The sequence below is a fragment of the Amphibalanus amphitrite genome, unplaced genomic scaffold, assembly GCF_019059575.1.
Source record: "Amphibalanus amphitrite isolate SeventyFive unplaced genomic scaffold, NRLGWU_Aamphi_draft 000075F_arrow, whole genome shotgun sequence".
Taxonomy (NCBI): domain Eukaryota; kingdom Metazoa; phylum Arthropoda; class Thecostraca; order Balanomorpha; family Balanidae; genus Amphibalanus; species Amphibalanus amphitrite.
Window position 1 is genome coordinate 1,114,586 of NW_024881571.1, and position 25,912 is coordinate 1,140,497.

The window sequence follows — 25,912 nt, forward strand, 5'->3', positions numbered from 1 at the left end:
AAAGCGTCATGCTTTGTAAATTCAATGCATCATACATGCCTTGGAACGTTGATGATCCAAGGCTACTGATATGCGGGCGTGTATTTGGTGCGTTCGTGCTGTGAGTCGGATAATGGACCGTCATTCGTCACGTTCACTTTAAGCTGCTAACAGGTAACGAGGGTATTGCATAATACATTTAGGCATGATAAAGGTCAGCGGAAAAAAAAAACTCTGCACCGGGTCCGCTGTGTAGCCAAGAATGGCCTTTCAGCCCGTCTGCAAGGTACTGATTCGAGAGATCAGCGAAGGTCATGGGTCAGCCTGCTGCCGGTGTGGGCGGCGAGCCATTGGCGGCCAACGGATACTGACGCCCACGAACGGACAAAGACGTACAGATAAAGGCGCCTACAAACGGATAAAGACACCCACGAATGGTCAATCTCTGGCGACAGTCTCAGCTCCAAATGAACGGGCTCAGCCGCAGACGCTGGATTCAGTCTCTGGACTTCGGAGTTCGGACGCAATGTTGGACACGCCTCATAACTCCACTCTGGAGTGGTACCTATGTAGAGATAAGAACCGAGACGGGAAAAGGAGTCTGCGACCGCAGTGGCGGTGGACGCCGATTGCGTGACAACTGTTTCCCCCGACAGTGACTGTGACAGAGCATTGTCAGGTTTCCGCTCCGTGTTTCCGCCCAGCGGCCCCGCTCGGGCTGAGCTTTGTCTCCACTCTGCAGTTGGGCTATAACGACAGTTCAGAAGGCGCTCGACTGAACCGTCTAAACTCTAAACCTCTGCTGTGGTCTGCGGGACGGCAATGTGGTTTTCAAATCTTGACAGTTTAATCTGTAGCATACACCTGTTTTTGGCTGCCAACCATGCTCTTACCCTGTGCTGTTATGATGGCTGGTCATTCTATATTTACTCGCAATCTATTTTTATTTTATTCTGAACCTTTTCTTTTGGTTCGTATTCAATAAATTTTGGTTTAGCTTGGACCTGCTATAAATACATATATGGCACTTGATTGACCTGCGGCCTTCGCTTGCGTATTGTCCCTCAACTCAACTTGGGCGGCGGGAGCGTAGGTCAGCTCACTATGGCTTGTTTAGTAGCTGCCTTACTCTGTCGAGCGCAATAGTCGCTCCTCTGAACATAGATCACTTGGTGGCTCGTCCTCTCCGCTCAGTTTGCCGAGCAGTTACTTAGTATTGGGCAGACAGCTACACATACGGTCTCACTGTCCTGGATGCTTCAAATGAGGTCTCTCGACAGCTACTCGTTACAGCTGCACTTAACCTGGCTGGGCTGTTGTGCAGCTCATAGCTCAGTTCTTCCAGGATCTGTCCAGCTCAGCCTAGCTTTCCTAAAAGTCGATCCTCTCACTTGAGCTCACCTAGAATCGCCAGCTCAAAGTTTAGCTCTCGGGCCTTATAGCTTGTAGTACAGCTCTCCCAGCCCATAGTTAAGCTCTTCCATGAGCCACTCAGCTCAGAGCTCAGCTCTCCCCGGAGCTACCCAGCTAACAGCTCATTCAGAGCTCAGCCCTCCCAGCCCAGAGCCCAGCTCTCTCAGTCCAGAGCTAAGCTCTCCCAGACCAGAGCCCAGCGCTCCCAGCCCATAGCTCAGCTCTCCCAGACCAGAGCTAAGCTCTCCCAGACCAGAGCCCAGCGCTCCCAGCAGGTGCTCAGCTCTGCCCGCTCGGCTGCTCGGGCCCGCCGCCGCCGCCGCCGCCGCCGCCGCTCAGGGACATTGATCGACTCTCAGGTCGCCCCGGTAACCGGACGATGCGAGTCGGCCGTCGCATCGGTCCGTGCGGATACGCTCCTCATCTTCCCCTCCCCCTCTACCCCCCCCCCCCCGTGTCGGCCACGCGCGAGGACGCGGTACTGGGGCAGTGACGGAGTCATTAGGTCGCACGCACGGCTGGCGGTCATGAGCCGTCATTGCTTGTGGGCACACTGAATAATGTTAGTCGTGGGGGAGGGGCGCCTGGCGTAAGGGTGCCAGAGGGACGCAATGGATATGTGGATTAGGGAAGATGTGGTGCGTTGCACTTGCATTACATATGAATCGCGCGCAAAATGATGGCTCAATTAGAAATTTATGAAATTATGAAAGATGATTAAAGAATTATGAAAGATGATTAGGCGCTCATTTTAAAACCATTCGAATTTTGTCGGTAGTTAATGTTTATTTTTAGTTATTTACCAGCAAATCTTTCATTTGATTTTTTCTATTGAGCTGCAAGCAAGGATAGACCTATTATGTAAGCATCTACATTTCGTTCGAAGTGACAGAATGTTGTTAACTTCCTCTAAAGAATGTCCGTAAAACCGGTCGTGATAAACCTATCCGTATATGTTGCGATCCAGCATATTGTGTCGGTGGCCACGATGGGATCATACGCGGAGGCGGGGTGACCGCGGAAGCGGCTGGGTGCTGTTTGCAGTCCATTACTGAAGGAGGCTGAGCATATTGACCAATCTGTGGGCGACACTTACCCGTCTATAGGGGTGAGGCTAATTCGACCCATCATACGCCCTTCAGTGGCCGCGTTTATATGGGTCATTGTCTTGGCCGGTGCAGTCGATCTGCAAATAGCCTGGGTGGGTATGGTATATGAATTAGTAGGATTGTGCAAGCATAACCTTTGTTTCTCATTCGCGTTTGAGGTGCACTGCAGAACATTTCGAAGTTGTTCATTAGCAGGTATGCGATGCATTTCACCTGCTGTATTTTTAATAGTCCTCTATTACAATCGAGCTAGGTAAGAACTGCAAACAATCATACCTTACCAGCGATGTTTCATGATAAACGGAAACAGATAAAATTATCAAAACCATGGGAAACATTTTATGGGTATTTAAAAACCAGTTTTACATGCCAGCCAGTATAACGCCTTTTGGGGCGACTAACGGAGCTAGCGAGATGGAGCGAGAGGGCGATGAGCCAAATTGGAGCACACCAAATTTGAGAGCAATCGGTCCAGCCGTTCTCGAGATCTTGAATCGGCCCCTGCACGTGCGCACGTGCAGCAGCACCCCAACTATGGCACATGGAAATGCATCGCCTAGTGGGTGCCTGCCAACCTACCAACTTTCAGCGCAATCGACCCAGTAGTTACCGAGATATTGCAGTTGTTACAAAACTGACACCTCTTCGTTTTGCACAAGGGGTCACTCACATGCATCGGAATAGTCCAATAATTGGTAGAACGCATGAAGCTACCCTACAAAAATTACCGCATGTAAATCGGTCAAGTGGTTGCTAAGATACAAGTCTCGCAAAGGCGTCCGCACGGCCGGCCGCTCATACCCAGAAATTTCCGTTGATCTACGAAAGACTACGATCGCTTCGCTCGCTCCATAATGATGTTTGGTTCCAGATACCGCATACCAAATCGGTATTTCTTAAGCATTGGTGTATCAAAAAATTTCTAACCGATTGACATCTCAGCCCGACATGCCCACCCCACCCAACTCTCACTGTTACCCCCGCACCGCCGCCCTATGGTATCGGCACTGCGGGTCGTCCGGGCCCTCATTTGGCTGGCTCTCCTCTCGCCCGTGGTTGGCCAGAACGATCCGCCGAGCTCGGCTATCAGACGACTCGGCGTGCAGTGGCCCCGGCGCTCGACCACGTCCCCGGCGACCGGTCAATAACAATTTAACGGCGTGCCGAGCCGGCGGCGCCGCGCTGGCTCCCCGGCCGGGGTCCATCCCACACCTCCTCCGACTCGGCACTACCGGAGCAAGCCGGGCGGGTGACTGTTACATAAGGTCAAAATTAATGATCTTGTTCGATTATTTTAACAAAAGTTAGTTTTCAATTAGTTGGGTAATGTTATTGATACAAAAAAAAAAATATTTGCCTTTCTTTAGCATATGTTTTAGGCACAAAAAGCCAGGACATATCTGGTGACTTTTTTGTATTAGATCCATTGAGGGTGTTTTTGTTTTAAGTTGAGAAGAGCGATGTCGAATTGAGGTTGATGTGAGCTGAGCATAGCCAGAGAAGTTCTGCTGCTCTTCTTGAAGAACTCTTTTAAGGAATAATGGCGTGCTTCAAATTCTTGTTTGATCTTTTCCAGCATCTCCCAAGACGCCTTGATAGTTACACCTTGATTGCATACGACTCGAGTTTACTTAGATCTCTTCTCAGTCGCTACTATGAATTTTCCAGATAAAGCCTATAGGCTGGTGTTCTTAGCATAGATAAACTCAGCTAAAGTTAATATTAAATTGATTTTATTTATGAACAAGGCTATGAGCTATCTTTACCTAATCGCTTGGGATACCGATGCAACGTGAGCATTCCTCTCTCATATCAATATCAACCTAATTACGAAAATGCACCTCTCCCCACATGAAGATAATCCCCAAATTGCCGAACAGCTGATGTTTCCCCGGGGACGTGGGCTGTGAGGCTCGCAGGGAGTGCTGCACGTGGACGAGCGGTGCCCGGCTGGGCGGCCGCGGCCGTGCCGTGAGGCTGCGATCGATCGGGCGACTAAGGACGAGCTCCCGGAGCTCTCCCGGAGCTCTCCCGGAGACCCCGGAGTCGGGCAGCTCGACGGTTCGCAGTCGGCGGGTCGCCGGCGGTGATCACTGCAGGCGCCGCTCGGTCTAATGTTGCTAGACGGGGTCGGGGGGAGTGGGGCTGGGAGTGCCGGGAGGGGTGGGCGAGAGCTGGGGGTCGGAGGGATGGTGGTGCGAGCTGAGGTCTCACGGGACGAGAGTTGAAGAAGCGGAAGTTTATCAGGTCCGACCTCAAACCTCTAGCGTGACTGAGGCTGTGATGGATCGACTGCTGTGTTTTGGAAACACGCAGTGCATCCTTGAGTTACGTTTAATCGTTTTACTCGCTTTGCTTGTATTTCCTTTTAATTTAAGTTACGTGGTCGGATGTTCAAGTCAAACGCTATCTTCCTCGGAATCACTTTTATTTGTATTATATAGTGCATATGTTTGCCTGGCAAATTTAAATGATTCATTTAAGTTATTCAATCGCTAAAACTGAAGATAAGTGGCGGGCTTTCTCAGGCATGGTTTTGTGACCAGTGCATGCATATCATGTGGGCCCACACCGCGCCAGGAAATGCTCTGTGCGTCTCTGACCGCTCGAACTTTGTCGCCTGACACGCTGATTGTTTTCTTCCGCAGGTGAACTTTGGTGACGTGTTCATCCCCGAGCGCCTCGTACCACCGAGGAAGGTGCAGTTGGGCAAGTTCTCCACGCTGGCGCACGGCGTAAGTTGCACGAGTTATAGCTGCACATTGGGTCAGTTGGTTTCGGTTACATCACCGCGCTAGAACATTTCTATCGCACAGCTCTGCACAATGAAAAGGTCATTTGTAGAAGTTTTCCGGACTGGAAATTCATTGTATCGGATTCCTCGAACAGCTCGCAGCTCTGTTGATTGTTCAGCAAACAGAACTTGAACCATGCTGTGGGAGAAGACTGCTACGTCTAATGGTGGCTCTATCAGGCATTTGTCTTTTTTTGTATAGGTAATTACTCGAAAAAACTATGGATTCGTCGTAATGTTGTTGATTGTTGTTATCGGATGAATAGTTAACTGTTCTATTGCCTGAAGGCAATCAAATGTCCATAAAAATAACGTCCATAATATCAATCAAATGTCCATAATAATTAAAAAATAGAATAACGGTGTTGAGTGTAAACTAAAAAAAACGTCCATTAAAGCCCTTAAGCTGTATCGCAGAAACCTTTCAAACCGTAATACGTTTTGTTTTCACACGTCGAATGTAATTTTTAGCATAATAATTGACGGTGCCAAATTGCCATTCGACCGAGCTGCTCGTTAGTCGTCCAAAGTCCAATGTATTTAAATCGGGCCCTTCATTTTGCTTCGCTAAATCTATTTTAGCCCGACACTGAATCATGAGCTTTGCGAGCTGTTGGGCACGCGGCGCTGGCGGCGGTAGCTTCTATAGCTGCAGAGCTGTGCGACCGTTGGTCGTCGTTTGCCGTTTGCACTGGGGGTTGACCTGAAAGAGGCGATCGCCGGAAGCAGGAGAGGGAGTGATGGAGAGAGCGTGGGTGTGAGGGAGAGAGAGGGAGCGAGAGAAGGGGAGGAAGAACGAGAACCCGATGCTATTCATTGCGTATCACGTGGTGCGGACTGCGAAATATGAACAGAATGTTCAGTCGCATGTCGCCGACCACCGGATATTGACCATAGGTAGACGTCGAGCACCGGATCCCAGGTTCCGCCCGCCGACAAAGCTACCTTTCATTTTCACGCCCACTGCAGTACAAAATTGCGTCCTTTGCCTCATGCCATGTGATAAAGTAGCAAGCATTGCAGGTAGGTATTTTTGTTTTCCAAGAATACCTATGTGTTATTACCACTTTGCGCTGCACGTAAGATAGAAGATGTGGGTCATAAACCGTATTTCGTTTTTAGGAGGGGGGGGGGGCGGAGTGGAGAAGCAATAAATGTGAACAGCTCGAGCACACGTTGCACGTCTTAACGATAATGTTGTATTTGTAATGAAGTATTGCAGACTTCAGACTATACTTTTTCCCTGAATATGGTGAACTATGGGTGCCATCTGACTCACCCGAACCATTTCTCTTCAGGTGAGCTCTGGCAACATCGTGATCCTGAACACGAAGACATTCTACATCCCCAACTTCCACTACGACGGCGGCGGCCCGGACGCTTTCTTCTGGGTGGGCAACGGCTCGCTGCCCTCGCCCAACGGTGTCAAGGTCCCGGACGAGACCGGCAGGTCAGTTTGGACTCAAGGAGTTGTGAGCTCCTAGCTCACTGTGAGTGGAGGTTGGTATGGGGTGAGCATGAAGCCGAGGTGTAGTGAGCTGACTTGAAGGTCATCTGTTAGCTTGCGATGATTTAAGTTCTTAACGCGTTGTAAGCTTATTGTAAGTGAGGTGAGTTTGAGATGAGTTGTAAAGGTGTGACTACTGATCCCACGCCTCTAATCGTTGCACTGACTCCTGACCTTTGACCTCGCCGCCTGGCAGTGACGACGTACTGGGCGGATACCGCGGGAAGGACATCGAGATCACGCTGCCGGGCTCTCTGACCGTGTACGACATCGACTGGCTGTCTGTGTGGTGTGTCCAGTACCGTCACAACTTCGGCTGGGTGGCCATCCCGCCGAACTTGGACAATATTCCGCCCTACCTGGAACTGTCGCGACGTCAGGTGAGCAGAGAGAGGGGGAGAGAGATGGGAGGGATGAGAGAGAGAGTGACGGGAGGGAGGGAGGCATTGGATAAAATAATAAGAGAGCAAAGGGCATGGAAAATGACAGGATGGCCCTGGCTTGCTGTGCTGTGAACATCCTGGCTTCAAGCCAATAGATGCAGCGGATCACCTAAGTTTCATGGTTTCATGGATACCAAATATCACTCGTTCCTTGCTCGGGATCTACCTTAGAACATGAACGCTAATTATGCTCGCATTGATTTCCCTAGCCAGTAATTCATGTAATAATTACAGGTCTATGGCTTATGGCCTCTTAATAAGGAACTGGTAAGTTTGGTGGTTTGAGCATTTCCTCCATGATGCAAATCGCCAGCATGAACGTTCTAGTGTGTCGTATATATCCCCCCCCCCCTCCACTGCAAACGTACATACCTTATGAAAATAACTGACCATTTTATCTACGATAACACATCTCCGGATTCGTTGACGTCTTTGTGTTTCTTATTTTAGCATTAGCTGTAGTACCGATGCTGTTTTCAGAAAAAGTCATCCACCAGATAGAATCGAACCCGCGTTTCCGGGCCACTGACCCGTTCTGCCTCTGACCGTGCCAGGACCAGGCTCAGCGGGTCCCGTCGGGCGGCGGCGTGGCCTCCCAGCTCACCAACTGTCGTACGCTGGTGGACAACAAGCTGCGCGTCTCCTGGGGATCGGACAGCCACCATATCTACGTGGAACTGTCTGCTGAGATATCCGAGGACGACTGGATGGGCTTCGGCCTCAGCGGCGACCAGTCCAGGTAAAAACTGCCAGTCCAGCTGACTGGTGGCCGCGGCGACCAGTCCAGGTCAGAACTGCCAGTCCAGCTGACTGGTGACCGCGGCGACCAGTCCAGGTCAGAACTGTCAGTCCAGCTGACTGGTGACCGCGGCGACCAGTCTTGGTGACAGTGGTGCTCAGTCCAGGTGAAAGCGGTGACTATAGTCCAGGCGAGCAGGGTGACTAGTCCAGGTGAGACGCTCGCTCCCGGTGAGATCGTAAGAGCCGCTAGCTTCAGATAAGGCTCGCTGGCAATTAGACGGCGACACAATTACCTACAGGTTGGCTCATGTAAGTGCGTATGGGTTAAAGTATTAATCTCATTTAACTAGCTACTCGCTGGAACTTCTACAGGGTGTCCCAGAAGTAAGGTCATCATTTGTTTGGGCCACACTGCCAAAAATACGCGATGGATAGATATAAATAGGACATCATATGAAAGAGCATTTTATAAGATTTTATTCTGATACACATATGAGTCAATACATTGGCTCGTAGCCCCACATTTGCTGCTTTTCTACATGGCTACCATTTCGGGCCGCGTGCACGAATAGACTGCGTTTTACTTCCTCCACTATTCTGGAGCGATTCTCTGGTGGGATGCCGCTTATGTTTGCTCGGAGGGATCATTCTTTAGTTCTTCCCGGCTCGTTTGGTTGTCCTAAAAGACAACCTTTCTCTTGTGTATCCAGAGAATAAAAATATGAAGGTGTAACGTCAGGTGACCGCGGAGGCCAATCAATGGCGTTGCCCTGACTGAAAATTACGGGATCTCACATCCACTCTCGGAGACAATGCATGACCTTCAGGACGGTGCAAGCATAGTCTCCATCCTGCTGAAACCACTGCTGGTTGATGGTGTCGGCACAGCTGCGTTGCGACGAGCGGAAGAACCACTGGGAGGACTCTCGGCCACCTCTCTTGATTTATTGTCACCCGATTCCCGCTGTTGTCCTCAGGACCTCGAAGCACAGGTGGCTAAGTATACATGCCCTGTGCGTACATTATACCTTTTCTCTGACGTTTTACCGGTTGAGGCGAAACTATGCATGAGTTCAGAGATAGGGCGAGCTGATAGGGTCTGCTTAGGGCCGAAAACTGGGCGGTATTTACCCTTTGTTTTAATGACGGACCCTCTCTAAGAGTTGAATTTCGACCTTCTCAGTTTTATGCCTGCTGCTCGGTGTAGTTATGATCAAAAATGGTTTAAGCATGCAAGAAAATAATTTTATGGATGTACCTTGCACGTGTTAAAATTGGAAGTGATTCGAACTCTTACTTCTCGAGATATTTAAGTTTTAAATAATGACCTTACTTCTGGGACACCCTGTAGCTGGACAATGTCATTAATATTAGGTAGTCAATAAAATATGAAACATTTTTATATCGGCATTCTCCGCTGACATTCCTCGTTCTTTGACGTCAGTCGCGTACACCGTCAGCAGTTGATCGATATCTGTGACGTCAATACGCCTGTGTTTGCGTGTGTGTGTTTGTTTGTGTGTCGTCTGGCGCGGGCAGTCCTTAGAAGTTAGTACTGTAGGAAGACGTGACCTGCCTGACGATCCTCCGCTTTGGAGCCGCTCTGGGAGGCGTAGCGAGCCAGACAGGTGCGGGACACGGAGCGCTAGACACAGTGGAAAGTAAATGCGTGCTGTGTAGCAGGTAGGCGGAGATGGGTCATACCATACGCTGAGCCTGGGTATCGGAGGGTCTTACTGACAAGGACAGGATCCTGGATCTTGTTGATTTATCATGCTTGTCCTATAAACCTGACAGCCACCCTGGCCCCCAGACTTCTGGGACACGAAGAAGGCTAATAAACCTGACTGCCAACCTGGCCCTCATACTTCTGGGACACGAAGAAGGCTAACCCTGTGCTGTCCCTCCCTCAGGCCTCTGATGAAGGGTGCTGACGTCGTGGTGGCCTTCTACGACGCTGAGGAGGGTACCTACCGCGCTCAGGACTACATTATCACCGAGAAGGCCCAGTGCAGTCGCGGCCAGGGTGTCTGTGTCGACGAGGAGATCGGTGGCAGGAATGACGCTCAGGTCATCTCGGGAAAACGCCAGAACGGCGTAACGACGGTCACATTCAAACGTCCCATCATCACAGGTGAGAGAGGGTGAGGTGGTGTGAGCGGGTGTAAGGGTGTGTGAGGGGGTGAGAGGGCGAGAACGGGTAAGAGGGTGAGAGCAGGTGATGTATGTGAGAGCGCTGGGTCCGGGCAGCTGAGGGTGCGGCACTAGACGGCACTGTTTGATGGGTTTTTTAAATGCTGTTTATCTCAAAGAAATGCATCGTGGTATGCATAGAGCACTTACCTATATAAACACATTTAGCTTTTTAGAACATGTGGTTCATTTGCATCGGATGAGCGCCAGTAATGGCAAAAGTGAGAGTCTTCACGCTTGAGTCATCGATGCATGCAGTTAGCGGTAGGCGACACGAAGTCGTCACAACACCTGCGTATCTCTGCATGTCTGTACGAGCGCTGGTCCTCTTTGTTTAAGTCTCGCCTGGCCTCGTTATCTGCATGTCTCTGTACGCCATAGCGGCCCCTGGCTAGTTGTCACGTTCCCATCCCTCGCGTTACTAAATCGCCTTCCTTTCGGTTACGGTCTAACTGTAGGTATCCTTTCCGTTACTGTCTGACCGTATCTGATGCGGTGAGAAGCGGTGTCGCTGATGAGTTTTTGCAGCCGCGGCGGTCGTGATTCCCGGATGCTTTCAACTCCGCTCTGTCCCACCGTATGGCGGAGCGGCATCCCGGCTCTCCCGGCGCTTATGTAATGACATTATGACGCGTCAACCTGAGGGGCTGTGGCAGTATTTGAGCATCAGCTCGATTGTCCGAAGACAAAGCCATCGTCTATCGCTTCCCCAGTCCCCACCCCTCTCTCCACTCTTCTCTCTCTCTCTCTCTCTCTCTCTCTCTCTCTCTCTCTCTCTCTCTCTCTCTCTCTCTCTCTCTCTCTCTCTCTCTCTCTCTCTCTCTCTCTCTCTCTCTCTCTCTCTCTCTCTCTCTCTCTCTCTCTCTCTCTCTCTCTCTCTCTCTCTCTCTCTCTCTCTCTCTCTCTCTCTCTCTCTCTCTCTCTCTCTCTCTCTCTCTCTCTCTCTCTTTCTCTCTCTCTCTCTCTCTCTCTCTCTCTCTCTCTCTCTCTCTCTCTCTCTCTCTCTCTCTCTCTCCCTCCCCTCCTCTCTCTCTCTCCCCTCCTCTCTCTATGTTTCCTGGCTCCTCGGGTTCCGCGCCGATGAACGCCACATTACCGACAATAACGCGATGACAATCGGTGCCGCGGAGCCGTGGATCGGCCTTCCGCTCAGTTTCTGTCCGTGGTCCGGGTCTGATACTGTTATGACGTCATATCCTGGAGCTCAGTTATCACCTGCCAAAATGTGTGCTGTATCCGTTTTTGTCTGTCAGAATTAGTGGACTGTTTTGATACCGACTGTTCCATTCCCTGTCGTTATTTTCTTTTGGTTTACCTTTATATTAGGTATAGAGTATTTCGTAAAAGTCAGGTTATGCGCTCGGTAACCTTGATAAAAGCAGACAACGCCTCGAATGAAATTAGAACGGTTGTAGGTAAATGCTCACAATATCGAAAACACTCATTGGTGTAGGTGTCAGAGCCAGCATTTTAGACCGTTGTACCATTTTATAATTTTTAGACATTGACTTTGTGACGTCAGGGTCCGTGTGCAATGACGTCTCTTCTTCCTGGGCGTGTCTTCTACGAAAAGCGAGCAAATGAACACATTTGACTCCGTCATGCATTGCCTTATCATTGCCTTATTATCTTTACCAAATTTGTAAATCAGCCCGCGTGACCTAACGGCAGGAACTGAGTATTAACAATTTGCTGATCATTTTGTCCCCAGGTGACAACCGTGCCGACCGCCCCTATATCATCAACGGGGGAGTACAGGTGATCGCTGCCATTGGACCGCTCAACTCACGTAAACAGGCCAACTACCACTCGCGCGGCTGGGGCGCAGGTAAGGGAGAAACAGATACTCTATGTGCATTTTGTATACAACTTTCGTGGCCTTAGTGGTTAATAACTCATGTTCATTCAACGCTTCAGACAGCAAGGCTTTCCTCTTAACCCTCTTTTCATCCCTTCCTCCGTTCTCCAGGTGTCATCGACTTCGGCGCCATCAACGATGACCGCTGCGCCGACCGGAGCGTAACACCCGTGGTCGAAGTCATCAACAGCCAGCCGTGGCCACGCCGAACCATCAGCGGCACCAACCAGTTCGAGGCCAAGATCGGGCCGACGGGCGGCAAGCGCGGCTACCAGGCCGTCACCGACATCGCCTCCTGGGGCATCGCCTGGTGGATCAACGGCCAGCTGATTCCCGAGCTCTATGTGCGCCGTGGCGAGACGTACACGTTTATCGTGGAGGGAGGAAACGACCCCAGCAACCCGGCCGAGTGAGTGGAAGAGGGAGAAGGAGGATAAGGGATGGATGATGGAGGGGAGGAGAGGGGGACTTAGTTGAACGGAGGAAGGAAAGGGAGAGAAGTTTGGAGGGAGAGAGTAACTTGCGTTCAGCGCTGTACTCAGATACGCCCGAGGTACCGGTGTACGTAAACTTGTAAGCAGGGTATTGTACTTGCATGTGCGACGCGCCGTTAGAACAGAATATCACTGACTCCTGTACAATGTTTCCACCCACTGTACCTCACTGTGTACCCCTGTACCCCAGGTACCACCCGCTGTACCTCACCGTGTGCCCCTGTACTATGCTCCCACCCGCTGTACCTCACCGTGTACCCCTGTACCCCAGGTACCGTCTGCTGTACCTCACCGTGTACCCCTGTACCCCAGGTACCACCCGCTGTACCTCACCGTGTACCCCTGTACCCCAGGTACCACCCGCTGTACATCACTGACGACAAGGAGGGCGGGTTCGCCAACAAGGATGCCGTTGGCAGGAGGCAGGAGCGCGTGTTTGCAGGAGTGAACGCGGGCGCCATCGGAGGAGCCATACCCACCGCCGGTGAGACATCTGGCGGACGGGAGGGGAACTAACACTTCTCCAACCGAGTCCAATCGAAACGAATGCCTCGTTGACGACTGACTGGTACTGAGAGCATTGGGAAATCGCTTCACTTTTGGGCTGCGGACCCTGTGATCCCTTGTGACTCAAATTGCAGCCCTACATCGAACACGTTCCGATCAATCACAAAAAGTTAATGATGGGCGATATAAATCTCCTTCGGCTGGACAGGGTTTATTATTTCCCCCGTACTGACCGTGACCCTCCCCCCACAGCGGGCCGCGCGTGCAACTACAAGCCCCGTTCAGGTATCGATATGGCGGACAAGGTGGCCACCTTTGAGGAGTACGCCCAGACCCTGGAGGTGAAGTGCCAGCCCGGCCAGCCCGCCCGGCTGGTGTGGACCGTGCAGGCCGACACTCCGGAAACCGTCTATTATCAGGTGAGCTCGAGAGGTGGTGTATGGCACGGGGGGAGAAGGCGCTTGGGTACCTGTGATAAGGGTGAAGGTTTTGTTCTGTTTGTCTTGCTGATGGCTGTGTATTGATGTTCTTGGTTGTGCTGCCGGGGCATAAAATGTGCTATGACTAGTGAGCGTCCTAAGAAAAACAGCATAAGCCTTTTCTTTTCGACAGTCGTACCATCACTACCAAAGCACTTGCATCAGTTGCGCTGTGATGTAGGTATTGAGTTTGTCGAAGCAGCGTCTCACACCACCCCCTTTCGGTCAATCCACAGTGCTACACGCACCGTAACCTGGGCTGGAAGATCCACGTGCTCGACCCTGAGGAGTCGCTTCAGGAGCGTCAGCAGGATGACAACAATGACGCGGCCACCGCGCGGCCCGTGCTCGTCTCGCTGCTGGCGGCGGCGCTGGCCGCTCTCCTGGCCGGGTGGTGATGGAACTGGGAGCGACAACCGACCCGCCGGCTCTGTGGTGACGTCACTGGTGGACAGCCATAGTGTGGTATGACGTCACTGGTGGACAGAGATGGCTGTGTGACGTAATCGGAGGACAAGGACAGCACGGTACAGGTGTGGACAGAAGGGTTTGTGATGTGCCACCAGACTGGGGTGATTAGAAACTGTGGTACGAGGTGAGGGAAGCGATAGGGTCAACAGTCACTGCGATGGCGTGGTGTGAACTGTGCTCTAAACACGCTGGACTGTGGCGCGTTCAGTAGGGCAAGGCTTCATCAGAACGGAGAGAGTTTCCATCTGGACCACTGGTGACACCGCACAGGACAGGAGAGGACGGGAGAGCTGCCGGTGTCACCTCGGCATCCTGTCATCAGTCGACGTAACTCTGTGACGTCACGATTACGTCATCGGAGACCGAAGGACTGGAGACATCCCGAAGAACAATCACGTGGTATTTATACAATGTGGCTTGCTCTGTGGTATGACAAGCGAGCGATGAACCCGCGAATGTATGCGTGTGTTTGTGCGATTTTTGCAACAGTCTCGTCGATCACGTCGTAAATGTGAAAGCAGGTCTCTTGGCTTGCATATGGTCACAGTCTCGTCGAATCCACGTGCTTTTATGACGCAGTTTAGAGTATATGAGCGCTGGTTGCGCAAATAGGTCGTTCGGGTATGAGTGAACCATGCCCCATTGGGGGTATGTCTGTCGTTACCGACTCGTCGAATTCATGTGCTTTTATGATGTAAACGGATAGGTCGTGACGTGCTTTTAACGCGTGTATTTTGGCTTGTATGGCCAACTGCGGGCTCATCCAACTCGTCGAAAAAGCCGTGATTGTATAGCAGTTAATCAACTGAACACGTCAAATCGCTACTCCAGCCTCGTCTGTGTGCTGGGTTCTGCATTCAGTGAACGTTCCAACTCGTCGAATACCTGTGCTTTTACTACGCTACATCACAGTGGTGGTGACTGTTAAAACTGGCCCGCAGGACCTGGCCGGGATCAGAAGCTCGTCGAACTATTGTGCTCTTACGTGGCTCGTAGCTCGCAGTGCGCCGTATAAATATTCCGATGAACGCTAGAGATATGTGCGTCCCAAGCGCCGCCGTAGCGATCAGCCAGTCTCGTCGAAATGAATGTGCTTTAATTGATCGCTCGTCTTGGAACAGTGCGCGCATTCTCGAGCAGTGTACATATCGGCGCTGGGGTTTTCGAGTCGTATTTATTATTGCCGAGCGACTGACTGCCCGAGCGTGTTGACTGCTAGATAGTATGGTCGAAACGCGTCTGATTCACTGTGCCACGGTAGCGTACGGCAGATGCTGCGTTTTGACCACGGTCTTCATTTCAGCCAATCACCGCAGAGTCGCCGGCCGCAGTCTGAAAGGTTCGGTGCGAGACCCGCTTCAGTTCGCTTCTCACCACACTGGGCAAGTGTCGCCCGGGTCCAGACAAGGCCGTGTGATCTTATAAAGGCCGGATGACAACGGTCAGGTCATACGACCTGGTCAAGTCCATACCCTGACAAAGGTCATCAGGTCCGGCAAAGGTCAGACCTGGCAAAGGTCCGATGACCCGGCTCTAGCCCGTGGCTGGTAGCTGCCCGGCTGTCGCACGGTTCGTCCCCTGGTTGGTCGCGGTTTTCAGAGGACAAGTGCGTCGGCGTCATGCCAGGGAGATGCTGCATCGTAACCAAACCCATATCCTTACGCTCACGTGCGTCAAAACTAGTTGTTCTTGTCCGGGGCTGCCCATTTCAACCATATCTGATCGAGAATGCGGCGTGGACACGAGTTTTGCGGTTACGGCACCCTCGCTCGTCGACGTGTTTAATTCGATCATTTTGTACCAAAATAAATATTGATTGTATCTAAAGTGTGGTTTGAAAGGTGCGGTGGTGGTAACCTGAGAGTAAATACGCAGCTGTTAGTGGACACGCGGGTTTGAGGGCGGAAACAGGGTCCTGGCTTTGGCGTATTCGGTAAGGCGCTTGTCCGAGGGTCGGAGGTCCCGGGTTCAATGCCCGGGGCCGCCCAGCCCCCGGATGCCTCCCCGGCTACACCGCCAGAGGCAGGGTAGGCTCTGGTGATTGAAAAGACCCCAGTGAAGGAGGAGAGGACTGCTGGTGTTCGAGCCTGTGTAGCGTCACGCGGCGAATCGGACGAACGAACGAACTAATCGTGACCACTACAGGCGAACACTTAAATACACTTAGAACAAAAAATCGCACAGTTTCGAGACCAATAATGCGGTAACACGACACAAAACCGGGTAACCAGCCAACATAACTACATAATAAAACATTGTAAGCTCCATGGCCACTAGTCTTAGAACAATCTCAGCTAAGAAGGACGAAGCTTTACAGGCTCGCATATCTGCATGGTTCTCCAGATTTTGCGATGGATATGCTCGTAATGGCTTGAAGCTTGGACATTTAATTTACAATATGAGATGTTAACAAAACAGAGACGTTAGCAACGCATTAATATATTACAAAAACTGCACTTCTTTCGCTCGTAAAAGCCCAAAATACGATAAAATTGACAGTGTGAACCGCATTATCTTACAGTATGCTGTATGTACATTGAAAAATATACTCAGCAGTACCACTACGTCGCATCTATCCTCTTTTGAACACAGAATAGCAGTATGTTTCCAGTCCACGCCATATAGCCGTCCTATTTGCAGCACCAAACCGACCCCACAAAACAAGATATTACCATAGACAACCTCTCCAGAGCAGGATTAAGAGGACGGTCGTATGGCGCTGAGCAATCGCATCCACAGCAAGAGGACACGAACGATAAAAAACAAGAGCATAAACACAGCAGCCCACTTCACACACATCAGTCCCCACACAATACGGTACCGGGTCACCGTCCACCCCGTGCGGGGCCTACCCCTCCCTCAGTCGGACCCAGGCCCGTCCGACCCGCGCCGCTGCCCTCCCTGTAGTGACCGTCCGGTCAGCGGGCACTCACCCTCCCACTCTGACGGGCGCGGCGGCTGCTCAGCGCTCGCACCACTCCCCGCACAGCGCCTCCACCAGCTGCGTGGCGCTGCCGAAGTCGTTGACCAGCTGCCGCAGCTGGTGCAGCCGGCGCAGCTGCTGCCGGTGCCGCCGGGAGCCGGCGCCCTCGTAGGCGCAGCCGGCGCACAGTTTGTCGGCCAGGTAGTACAGCCACTGGATGTTGGTGACCGGGCAGTGCTGCCGCCACCGGTCGCTGCACGGGACACCAGATTGTCGGGTTGTTATCACGTGGAAGACGGACGGCAGCAGCCGTACAGAGGCGACAAGAGGGATTATCTACTGAATCGCATCGGGTCAGGTCATTCAGCAATAAAGTCGCAACTTGGTATCTTTACAATGTGATAATATAAAGAGTAAAGACACCATCAGACAGGAAACCTACTCATCGCAACTGAAACTTGTATTTCTGACTAGCTCAAACAAGAGTGAAATGCTATAATAGCATACAAAGATGGTTAACAAACGTTTTAAAACTCAATCCACCATGAATGACTAACGATTGCTTCGATATACAAAATCAGGTAGGATAAGGCGCGGCACAAGCCACATTCCTCCCAGCTACCTCCCGGCCTTCTCAGCGCTGTCATCCCCTCCCCCTTCTCTAGAACATCCCTAGATCCCCCAGCAGGTCACTCACTCAGTGGCTGTCCTCATCTGGCGGTAGACCTCGAACTGATGGTCCCCGTGCGCATTAAACAGCGTCGGGTCCTCTGCCAGGTTGTTGTAGACCACGGCGCCGTCGGCGCGCAGCCGCGACAGAGTAAAGTCGATGATAGTCGCTCGGAGTCCGGCCGTGGGCAGCCGGTACCGGCGGCCACCCAGCAGGCCCGGGAGGTGGTCCGTGTCCTCCTCTCGGAGCAGCACGTTACCCCAGTGGAGGTCACGGTGCTCGAACTCGAGCGCCGCCTCACCCACGGCCAGACTGAAGGCCACCTGAGCACAGAGTGGACGCGTGGTGAGCGGTCAGGGGCAACGCAGGTGGCGACGAGTGCTGTCACACAATCTGGTATGCGGATGGCTGTGTGTGCGTTGGAAGGGGCGACTCAACTCGGGAGGTTATATGGCGCCCATAACGACTGATTTACATCGCTGTTATTGAGGATATGCGGATGGCTGTGAAACTTGACGTGCTAGTACGATTACAGCGGGGTTTTATTACACAAAGTCTGTATAAAAAGTGGCAAGATGAGCTGAAGAGCATGACATGCACCCAAAACTTTGCTTACAAATTCAGCAAGCCCTGTCAACAATGCTTCATTGAAAAACCGACACAACTGTCTGACACGATACAAAATGAAATACTTACTGGTGCATCTGACCCAGCAAGAGCTCAAAACAGTCTGACATGCCCTTCGGGCGTCACCATGTAGCCATAACAGCCAGAGCCACTCTTGACAGGTCCTATCCACTCCCCGGACCACGAAATCAGTCAGGCCAGTCACAACTCCAGACACCAGTCACACACTCACAGCCATAGCCACACTCACAGTTACAGCACTGTGTCCGTACCTGATAGAAGGCGGCTATCGCCTGGTCCACGTCCCGGAACTGGAAGTTCTCCAGGTCCGTGCCCGCGTGTGAGTACTCGAGTACCAGGAACAGCTGGTCGCTGGGGAAGACCCGAGGGTGCTCGTTCTCCGATCCTGTCGACAAAGTGACGACAGAGGTCACCGGAGGTCATAGTCGGAAGGTTATGGCAAAACGGTGGTTAAAATCATGTCTTTATGCTTTGTTATAGCAGCCCGCACACGTCATATTGAAGTCATGCATGTTTTTTAGCACTTGGGAAAAGTCTTATTCGCATATGCATCGATCCCAAAAAAAAATACAGCCAGTAGTCACCCTTTATCAACATAAAAGCAATGAAAAGCGAGGTTTTCGCTCCTCGGATTGTGCAAACACGAATGAACATTCATACTGTCCAGTCTTCATACACATCAACCCCGGTCAATCAGTAGCGACAAATAGCGAGTAACCAGTAGCGAGCAGTCAGTCAGCGGGCCGATCGGTACACCTCTCTCCATCCTTACCCTTGTCTTGGTCAAACTTGTCCCAGAGTTTGTTCAGGGAGGCCGGGTACGCGCCGCGCACCACGTGACTCGAGAGCAGGCGGACGTAACCCTCTGCCGCGTGCTCCTTGCCCGCGTGCAGGTCACTCAGCGACCTGGGGCAGCGTAGTCAGGGATCAACAGCGGCCTGGCAGCGGTGCGGTGCGGTCAGGGTTAATGTCACTCGGCGCAATGTGATCAGTGAGATTAAAGTTTGACGAAGAACATTAACTTAAAAACTGGTCAGACAGATCAGTCAGATGAAAGCAGTAACTAAAAGCGCTGGCAACTTTCTGCAACCGTCAAGCAGTTAAAAAGTTGGAGCGCCTTGGCAAAGTTTATCACAACAAATTGCATAAGCTCCAATAGGGCTGCACAGTTCCGTAACTTAAATATAAGCAACCAAATGCTCTCAACCACCTGAAGACGGAGCCATATTCTGGCACTGACATCTGGCATCTGGCATGCTAAAACTGTTCGCGTTGACTCACTTCGAGATGAGAAGCTCTGACAACACCTCTCCGTAGCTCTTCTGGGCCGCGTCGTTGACCTCAAAGTCGCCCTCGATCGGCATGATTTTGATGACCGACCGGGACGTCTTGGTCTCGCAGAGGAACACCTCTCCGTACACACCCTCGCCAATCTTCTTGGTCACCTTGTGCCTGTGAACAGCGGATAGTGCGAGCTGTGGTTCGTAGTCTAGCGAGATGGTGTGGTCCCGATGACAGAGACATCATGTATGATAACAATGTGGTGATCTGAACACACAAATATTTTACAGCCCACTGAACTTAAAAAAAAAGGAATCTGACTAAACACCAAGCCCACGAGAAACAGTCTAGTACACAATCGGCATGGTATACATGAAGCAAATGCATGAAGCTATCAGTAGCTTGAAAGCGCAATCATAAAACGATAACGCTACATGCCTGTTCACCACTGAATGCAGCGCCTTTAGCTGCAGTATGTATTATTCATTGCACTCACCTGCGAGAGTACTGTAAGAAGCTAGCCGGTCGCTCCAGGCCACACAGCTCCAGAACCCTGGCAGCTGGGTCGTCGTAGTTGAGCGACACGTCCGGCCCGTTCTGCAGCGTGCTCTCCGCCTCGTCGGTCGACACGTAGACGGAGGAGCGCCGGTGTTTGGGCGCCGGGCTGAATCCGACGGGTAGCACGGAGCGCCGGCGCGGCGTGGGCACACACTCGGACAGCGGGGCCATCGAGACGCGCACCGAGCGCCGTTCGGCCGCGCCCGGCAGAACGGGAGAGGCAAACAGCGCGTCCCCGCCGCCGCCGGCCCGGTCTGCAGCGGCGCGCGGCGTGGCCAGCGCCGGCAGCGAATCGCGCAGCGCCTGGAACGCGGCCATCGCTCGCGAGTACTGCTCTTCGGAGAGCTCCCGGTGTGAGAGCTGCATCGAGCGCCGGCCTGCCTGGCGCGCCTGGGGCCCGGTGGTGCCCATCTCGGAGACCCGTCTGGACGGTAGCACCACGGACCGCCGGGCGTCCCGCGGCGTGCGCCACTCGACCTCTGCCGGTGGCGGCGGGGCGGGCAGCGCCATCGACACTCGGCGGCCGCTCCTCAGTGTGTGGGTCACAAACTCCTGCTGCTGGGGCTGCGGAGGCGGCGGCGGCGGAGGTGGCATCAGCGTCCGTACCCGGTCTCCCTCTTGGTCCTCCTCCTCTTCCTCCACGTACGTGGCCAGGGTGGTGCGGCGGCTGCGGAGCGGGCGCAGCCGTGACGTGTAACCAGTCGACTCCTCCTGTCCACCGCGGCCCGGCTGCAGCGACCGCCGACGGTCCGGCAGGTCAGAGGCGGGGCGGGGCGTCACTGTCCAGTCGCGCAGCCCGCCGTCCGCGGCCGCCGCGTCCACCTGACATAAGGAGCGGCGCCAGCCCTTGCCGGCTCGCAGCGCCAGCAGCACCGCGCCCAGAGACGGAGTGGCAGCGGCGGCGGCCGGCGGCCGGCTCTTCTCGTCTGCAGGCAGAGAGACAAACGCGGTTAGAGCCAGCTACTAACAGTGAGCCTGTGGTACTATGTGTTATTGTAAACAGGAAGACGCGTTTTAAACAAAAGCTTCGCGCACTGCAATTGATTTGATGAAAAATACTTCACAGCAAAGCTTCATATTGATTTAAAACACAAATAACGGAAGTAAAAACTTAAAATTAACGGACCACACGCAAAATATTGAAAAAAAACAGCAATTCAGCAAGGATGATCACTATAATAAAAGTTTGAGTTTAAGGAACGTGATCTCTTAACCACAGCCTCTTCTTACCTCGATCAGGTGACAGCAATGGCGGCAGGTGCAGCGGCGATACATCGGCCTCCGAAGGGCCGTGGTCCGTCTCCAGCGGGCCGTCATGGTCTGCCTCCAGTGGACCTTGGTCCGCCTCCAGTGGACCTTGGTCCGCCTCCAGTGGACCTTGGTCCACCTCCATCTGACCGTCATCCGCCGCCGACTCGACCTTTGTCGCGTCAGAAGCGTCTTCCTTCCACAGACCGCTATCCTCTCCTCCGCTGGTGTCTTCGGCCGCCGGCGATGGGTCTCGGGCCGCCCCCACTTCTTCCAACCGACACAGGCGCACAAAACACTCGGCCATCCTTCCCATGGAGCTCTGTGAGGAAGAGGGCGACATCATCGCGTCGCTCTCCGCGGGATCCTCGGAGACATCCGCAGCTCCAGAGTGGCCGCCCGCCCCCGTCAGCTCTCGGAGCTCATCGGAACTCAGTCTCTGGACACGGACGAAACAGTCGACTAGCGGCGACGCACCGTCCGGGTTCGTCTGGCGCGAACTGAGCGGATCGGTACCGGACCTGTCCGCAGAAAACCACAGTGACCCATCGGTGGCGTCCATGGGGGCAGCCGACACATCCTGTCCCAGTGCGGCGTCCACCTTCGAGTCGGCGAATCGAGACAGATCAGACCGCACCTCGTCGGACGAGAGGCGCGGCGCGCCATCGCCAGAAACGAGTCCCGACCGCGCCTCGACCGAACCTGTAGGCGCCTCAGCAGTCTCCTGCTCTTCGTCTTCTTCGTCCGATGAGAAGACAGCCGACCTGTAGCGCGGCAGCATGTCCACAGGACCATCGGCTATGGAGTCGTCGGCCCCTTCCACCGACAGCCTCGTCTCCTGGTGCGTCCGTGTTGCCAACACGCTTGTCTCCGGCATTGTCTGTCCCACCGCTGGGCTGCCCTCCTGGGGTGACTGTTCCACCGCTGGGCTGGCGTGGTGTGACTGTCCCACCGCTGGGCTGGCCTGGTATGACTGTCCGACCGCTGGGCTGTCCTGATGTGACTGTCCGACCGCTGGGCTGGCCTGGTGTGACTGTCCGACCGCTGGGCTGGCCTGGTGTGACTGTCCGACCGCTAGGCTGTCCTGATGTGACTGTCTCACAGCTGGGCTGGCCTCAGGCGACAGCCGGGGAGGTGACAGCGGCTGGGACGTAGAGGTGACAGCAGGAGGCAGAGAGAACAGGTCGGGGGAGGGAGGCGGACCAGGGACGACGACGCTGTCTCCGTGAGCGCTCCTGTCGGGCTGAGCTCGGCCGGCGACGACGACCAGCTCGGGACTGGCGCCGGGAGTGACGGTGCGCACACTATCCCCGGCCGGCAGGAACGGCGAGACCAGCGGCGAGGCCGACCACAGACGGCCCGCCACCGGAGTGCTGGCGCTAGGTCCGACGGTGGTGCCGCTCAACAGACGCCGGCTAGGCACTGCGGGGGTGACAGCCATTTTCGGCTCCCCAAACAGACCTGATGCCTCGCCGTCCCGCTGCTCCACTGACGCCAGTCCCGACTCATCGCGTTTTCTCTCCACGGAGCGCAGTCCTTCCGACACGTCTCGGCGCCTAGTCTGTGCCCCTGCCACGCTGTCACGGCCCTTGGAGGGACCGCTCCAGTCGGAGTCCGGTGCAGGGAAGATTACACTCGGACGAGCACGGGCGGGCACCGTGCTGGAGCGCTTCGAGGCACGGCCGTACGCCTTCGCCGGGCGGTTCTCCTTACCACGTCGTCCTGGGAGCGAGGCCTGCGTGAGATCGCATACGAGAAACACGAGCAGCGGAAACACACTGCAATATGAGATCGCATGCAGGAACTGATTGGTGGCAGGAATGGAATCGAAAGATATCAAACGAATTAAATGTATAAGGACCTTGGTCCTTGTGATAAGCATCGAATGCATGAATGAATGAATGAATGAATGAATGAATGAATGAATGAATGAATGAATGAACGAACGAACAAAGGAACGAACGAACGAACGAACAAGCAAAAGAATGAACGAACGAACGAAACCAACGAACGGAAGAACGAGCAAAGGAATAGATAAATGAATGAATGAAAGAAACAATGAATGGCGGATATGGAAGCAATGAATGAATGAAAGCGTAACGGAGAGAAAACGTGTCTCTAACTACACACTCGGCTCAGTGGAACTCGGTGGAACTCAGTGGAACTCGGTGGAGCTCGGTGGAACTCGTGGAACAAACCACAGCAGTAGGGGAACTTACTCTCGGTTTTACCGGGTGGCACCGGCGGCGGCGCCGACGGTGACTCGAACAGACGAATGCTCGGCGCCTGGTCAGCGCTGCTCGAGAACGAGCTTTCATTCAGTGGGTTATCTCGGATTTTCACCTTCTGAAAACTGAAACCGCAAAAAGAATTAAAGGTTCAATCGGGGCTTTATTTGCATCGAAATTACCTGTCTAATTTACATCAATGAAAGTAGTAACAATTGAACTGAAAATGCCTACATAAGGACAGGTGCATCGAAAAATAGACAACAGTGCTTTATTTATATTTATATTTATTTGTATCTATATGTGCTTTGCTTAAATTATGTAACAAGCTGTATCATATGCCAACAAATGTACTATTCAGGCAAAGCTACGGTAATGGAGTTTCGGTTCACCGATTATACATCACCCAACGCGACACGACGCGTCGAACTCACACTTGTCCGCGCAGCAGCCGGTCGAACGTGGTCTCGGCGTCGGACCAGCTGATGGAGGCGGCGGACGACTGGCCCGAGTAGCCCGCACCGGAGCTGGAGGCCAGCGGCGAGGACTCGGCTGAGTCGGGCTCCCGGTACTGGACGGCCGGAGGGTGGCGCACGCTGCGCCGGGTGGGCCGCATCTCGGCCACAGGGCGCAGCACAGGACCTGCAGGCAGTGGAGCGGCTGTGAGGCCGGCTGCGCTGTAAATGCTCCGCACTTGGATAATGGGATGAGAGGTCATGCCATCTGTCATGCTGCAGTCTGCACGCTTTGATTAGTGGATCCATCCATACTAGGGAGTGGTGTGAAACTAGAGCAATGGGGCTCAATAACTGATAACAGACATCAGATCATTACTGTATTTAGGATACCTACCCACCTAATATAAGAGTGCAGGACATAAAATAGAATAGCTGTTATTGGTCATTGGGAATGGGTCATGGGATGAGAGAAAATAATAGGTACAAGAATTCATAAATAAATATTCATTCACATATGTAGTAGAAAAATAAATTGCAGCACAAATCATGAAAATAAATTCAAAATATTCTGAGCAGTTAGCTTACAAACCTCACTCGTAATTTGTATCAAAATCCCTAGACTTCATTCATGGCAAGACCAGGCTCCTATATTGGTAGTTGAAATCACAGGAAGAGTTGCAACTTGCCAACTGTGAACTATGCTGGGTCACTTTGCCCTATACTGCCAGACAGTATGAGATTTAAACTACACTCTGCTCCTTGCAGAATGTCTTACTTCTTAGCCTGAAATATTTGATCAATTTATTATGATATTGCCTTATATCTTTCTGAAGTTTCCATTTATGGTAATGAACTAAGAAGAGCCCAAGTTCCTTTTACAATTTACATAGCTCTTTGCTTGTAAATCATTACACACACATCAAACAATATTCTTCTTTGAGGGAAGGCAAGACAAAATAAGCTACCTACAGCAGCCGGCTAGTACTCTTGCCGGCACTCACATACGTGTTGATTGCCCCGGCAACAGGCTACTGACCAATAAGAGGCGAGGAAAGTGCAACGTCACTGCAAATTTTCATATGTCCTGTGCCCCCCGGAGCCGAGTGTGCTTCTCATTGGTTAATAGCCTGTTGCCGGGGCAGCGAGCACATAAATGTGCGCCGGCAAGAGCACTAGCTGACCGCCGAACAGCGCTCAGAACTCTCACAATGTTCCAAGCGGCCAGGCAGTGGCAATGCCACACACATTGCCCAGGAAATGGACCCTGATGACTGAATCTATAGGCAATAAACTTATCCCCAAGGTATATTTACCCCTAGACAATGTTGCCCAGGCTTTATATTGCTTATAATGCTATAGCATATGGCTGTAGCCTTTGAATTCAGTAGAGATGCCATTTCTGGCGCAACAGCGGCAAGTGCTCAAGTAAAAGATAACCGTCACTCCGTGATCTTTCTTTTCATGGAGAGGTGAGTAAACTTAACATTAACAAATTACACTACTGGTGCCTTACCTAACACGCGGTAACCACTCTATATCTATTAATATCTATCCTGTACCTATCAACATCAATCTTACCAATTTCAAATCCTGTGCCAAAAATTAACCAAGGACATACTAATGACTAATTTTACGGAGTGAAATTCACTGCCATTTCTGTGATAAATGACGTCATGAAGAATACTAACATTCTATGTTATTATTGTTGTATGGAAAATTGGTAACAAGGAAAAATAAAAGATTGTTTTAAAACATCACAATAAGTAAAATATCTTCTTGGGAGGACTACTACGATTCCTTAGTAGGTAATCAGCTTCAGTATGGTTTCAGCTCGATGGCCTTGGTTTCAGCCTTCGATCAATTTTACTGAAACATTACTTTTTCTACTACACCACACTTTCCTTTTCGGC

The 25,912-nt window shown here is 52.3% G+C and overlaps 2 protein-coding genes across 2 annotated transcripts in view; one reads left to right on the forward strand and one right to left on the reverse strand.

Annotated features, from left to right (window-relative positions):
* LOC122379312 (protein Skeletor, isoforms B/C-like) overlaps positions 1–15,815 on the forward strand; it is a 45,345-nt gene extending 29,530 nt beyond the window's left edge. The window contains exons 5-14 of the mRNA XM_043361402.1: positions 5,150–5,236; positions 6,594–6,745; positions 6,999–7,182; positions 7,800–7,984; positions 9,900–10,120; positions 11,891–12,007; positions 12,149–12,446; positions 12,885–13,015; positions 13,291–13,457; positions 13,754–15,815. Of these exons, the coding sequence (XP_043217337.1) occupies positions 5,150–5,236; positions 6,594–6,745; positions 6,999–7,182; positions 7,800–7,984; positions 9,900–10,120; positions 11,891–12,007; positions 12,149–12,446; positions 12,885–13,015; positions 13,291–13,457; positions 13,754–13,915 (1,704 nt within the window). The 3' untranslated portion in view covers positions 13,916–15,815. The remainder of the gene's footprint in view (positions 1–5,149; positions 5,237–6,593; positions 6,746–6,998; positions 7,183–7,799; positions 7,985–9,899; positions 10,121–11,890; positions 12,008–12,148; positions 12,447–12,884; positions 13,016–13,290; positions 13,458–13,753) is intronic.
* A 353-nt stretch (positions 15,816–16,168) lies between these two features.
* Positions 16,169–25,615, reverse strand: LOC122379313. Its single transcript, XM_043361403.1, has 10 exons — positions 25,581–25,615; positions 23,979–24,186; positions 23,536–23,669; positions 21,299–23,038; positions 20,007–20,994; positions 19,511–19,681; positions 19,002–19,135; positions 18,481–18,614; positions 17,609–17,904; positions 16,169–17,164 (listed from the first exon to the last, which is right to left on the reverse strand). The coding sequence occupies exons 2-10, from the start codon at positions 24,158–24,160 to the stop codon at positions 16,951–16,953; spliced, it is 3,993 nt and encodes a 1,330-aa protein (XP_043217338.1). The 5' UTR covers positions 24,161–24,186; positions 25,581–25,615; the 3' UTR covers positions 16,169–16,950.
* Between the last annotated feature and the right edge of the window lie 297 nt (positions 25,616–25,912).

Coding starts and splice junctions, on each gene's coding strand:
- LOC122379313 (XM_043361403.1), bottom strand. CDS start 24,160: ATGCGGCCCACCCGGCGCAGCGTGCGCCACCCTCCGGCCGTCCAGTAC. Junction 23,039..23,535: donor GCCACCCGGTAAAACCGAGA/GTAAGTTCCCCT, acceptor CCTCGCTCCCAG/GACGACGTGGTAAGGAGAAC. Junction 17,905..18,480: donor CGATAGCCGCCTTCTATCAG/GTACGGACACAG, acceptor CTCTGTGCTCAG/GTGGCCTTCAGTCTGGCCGT.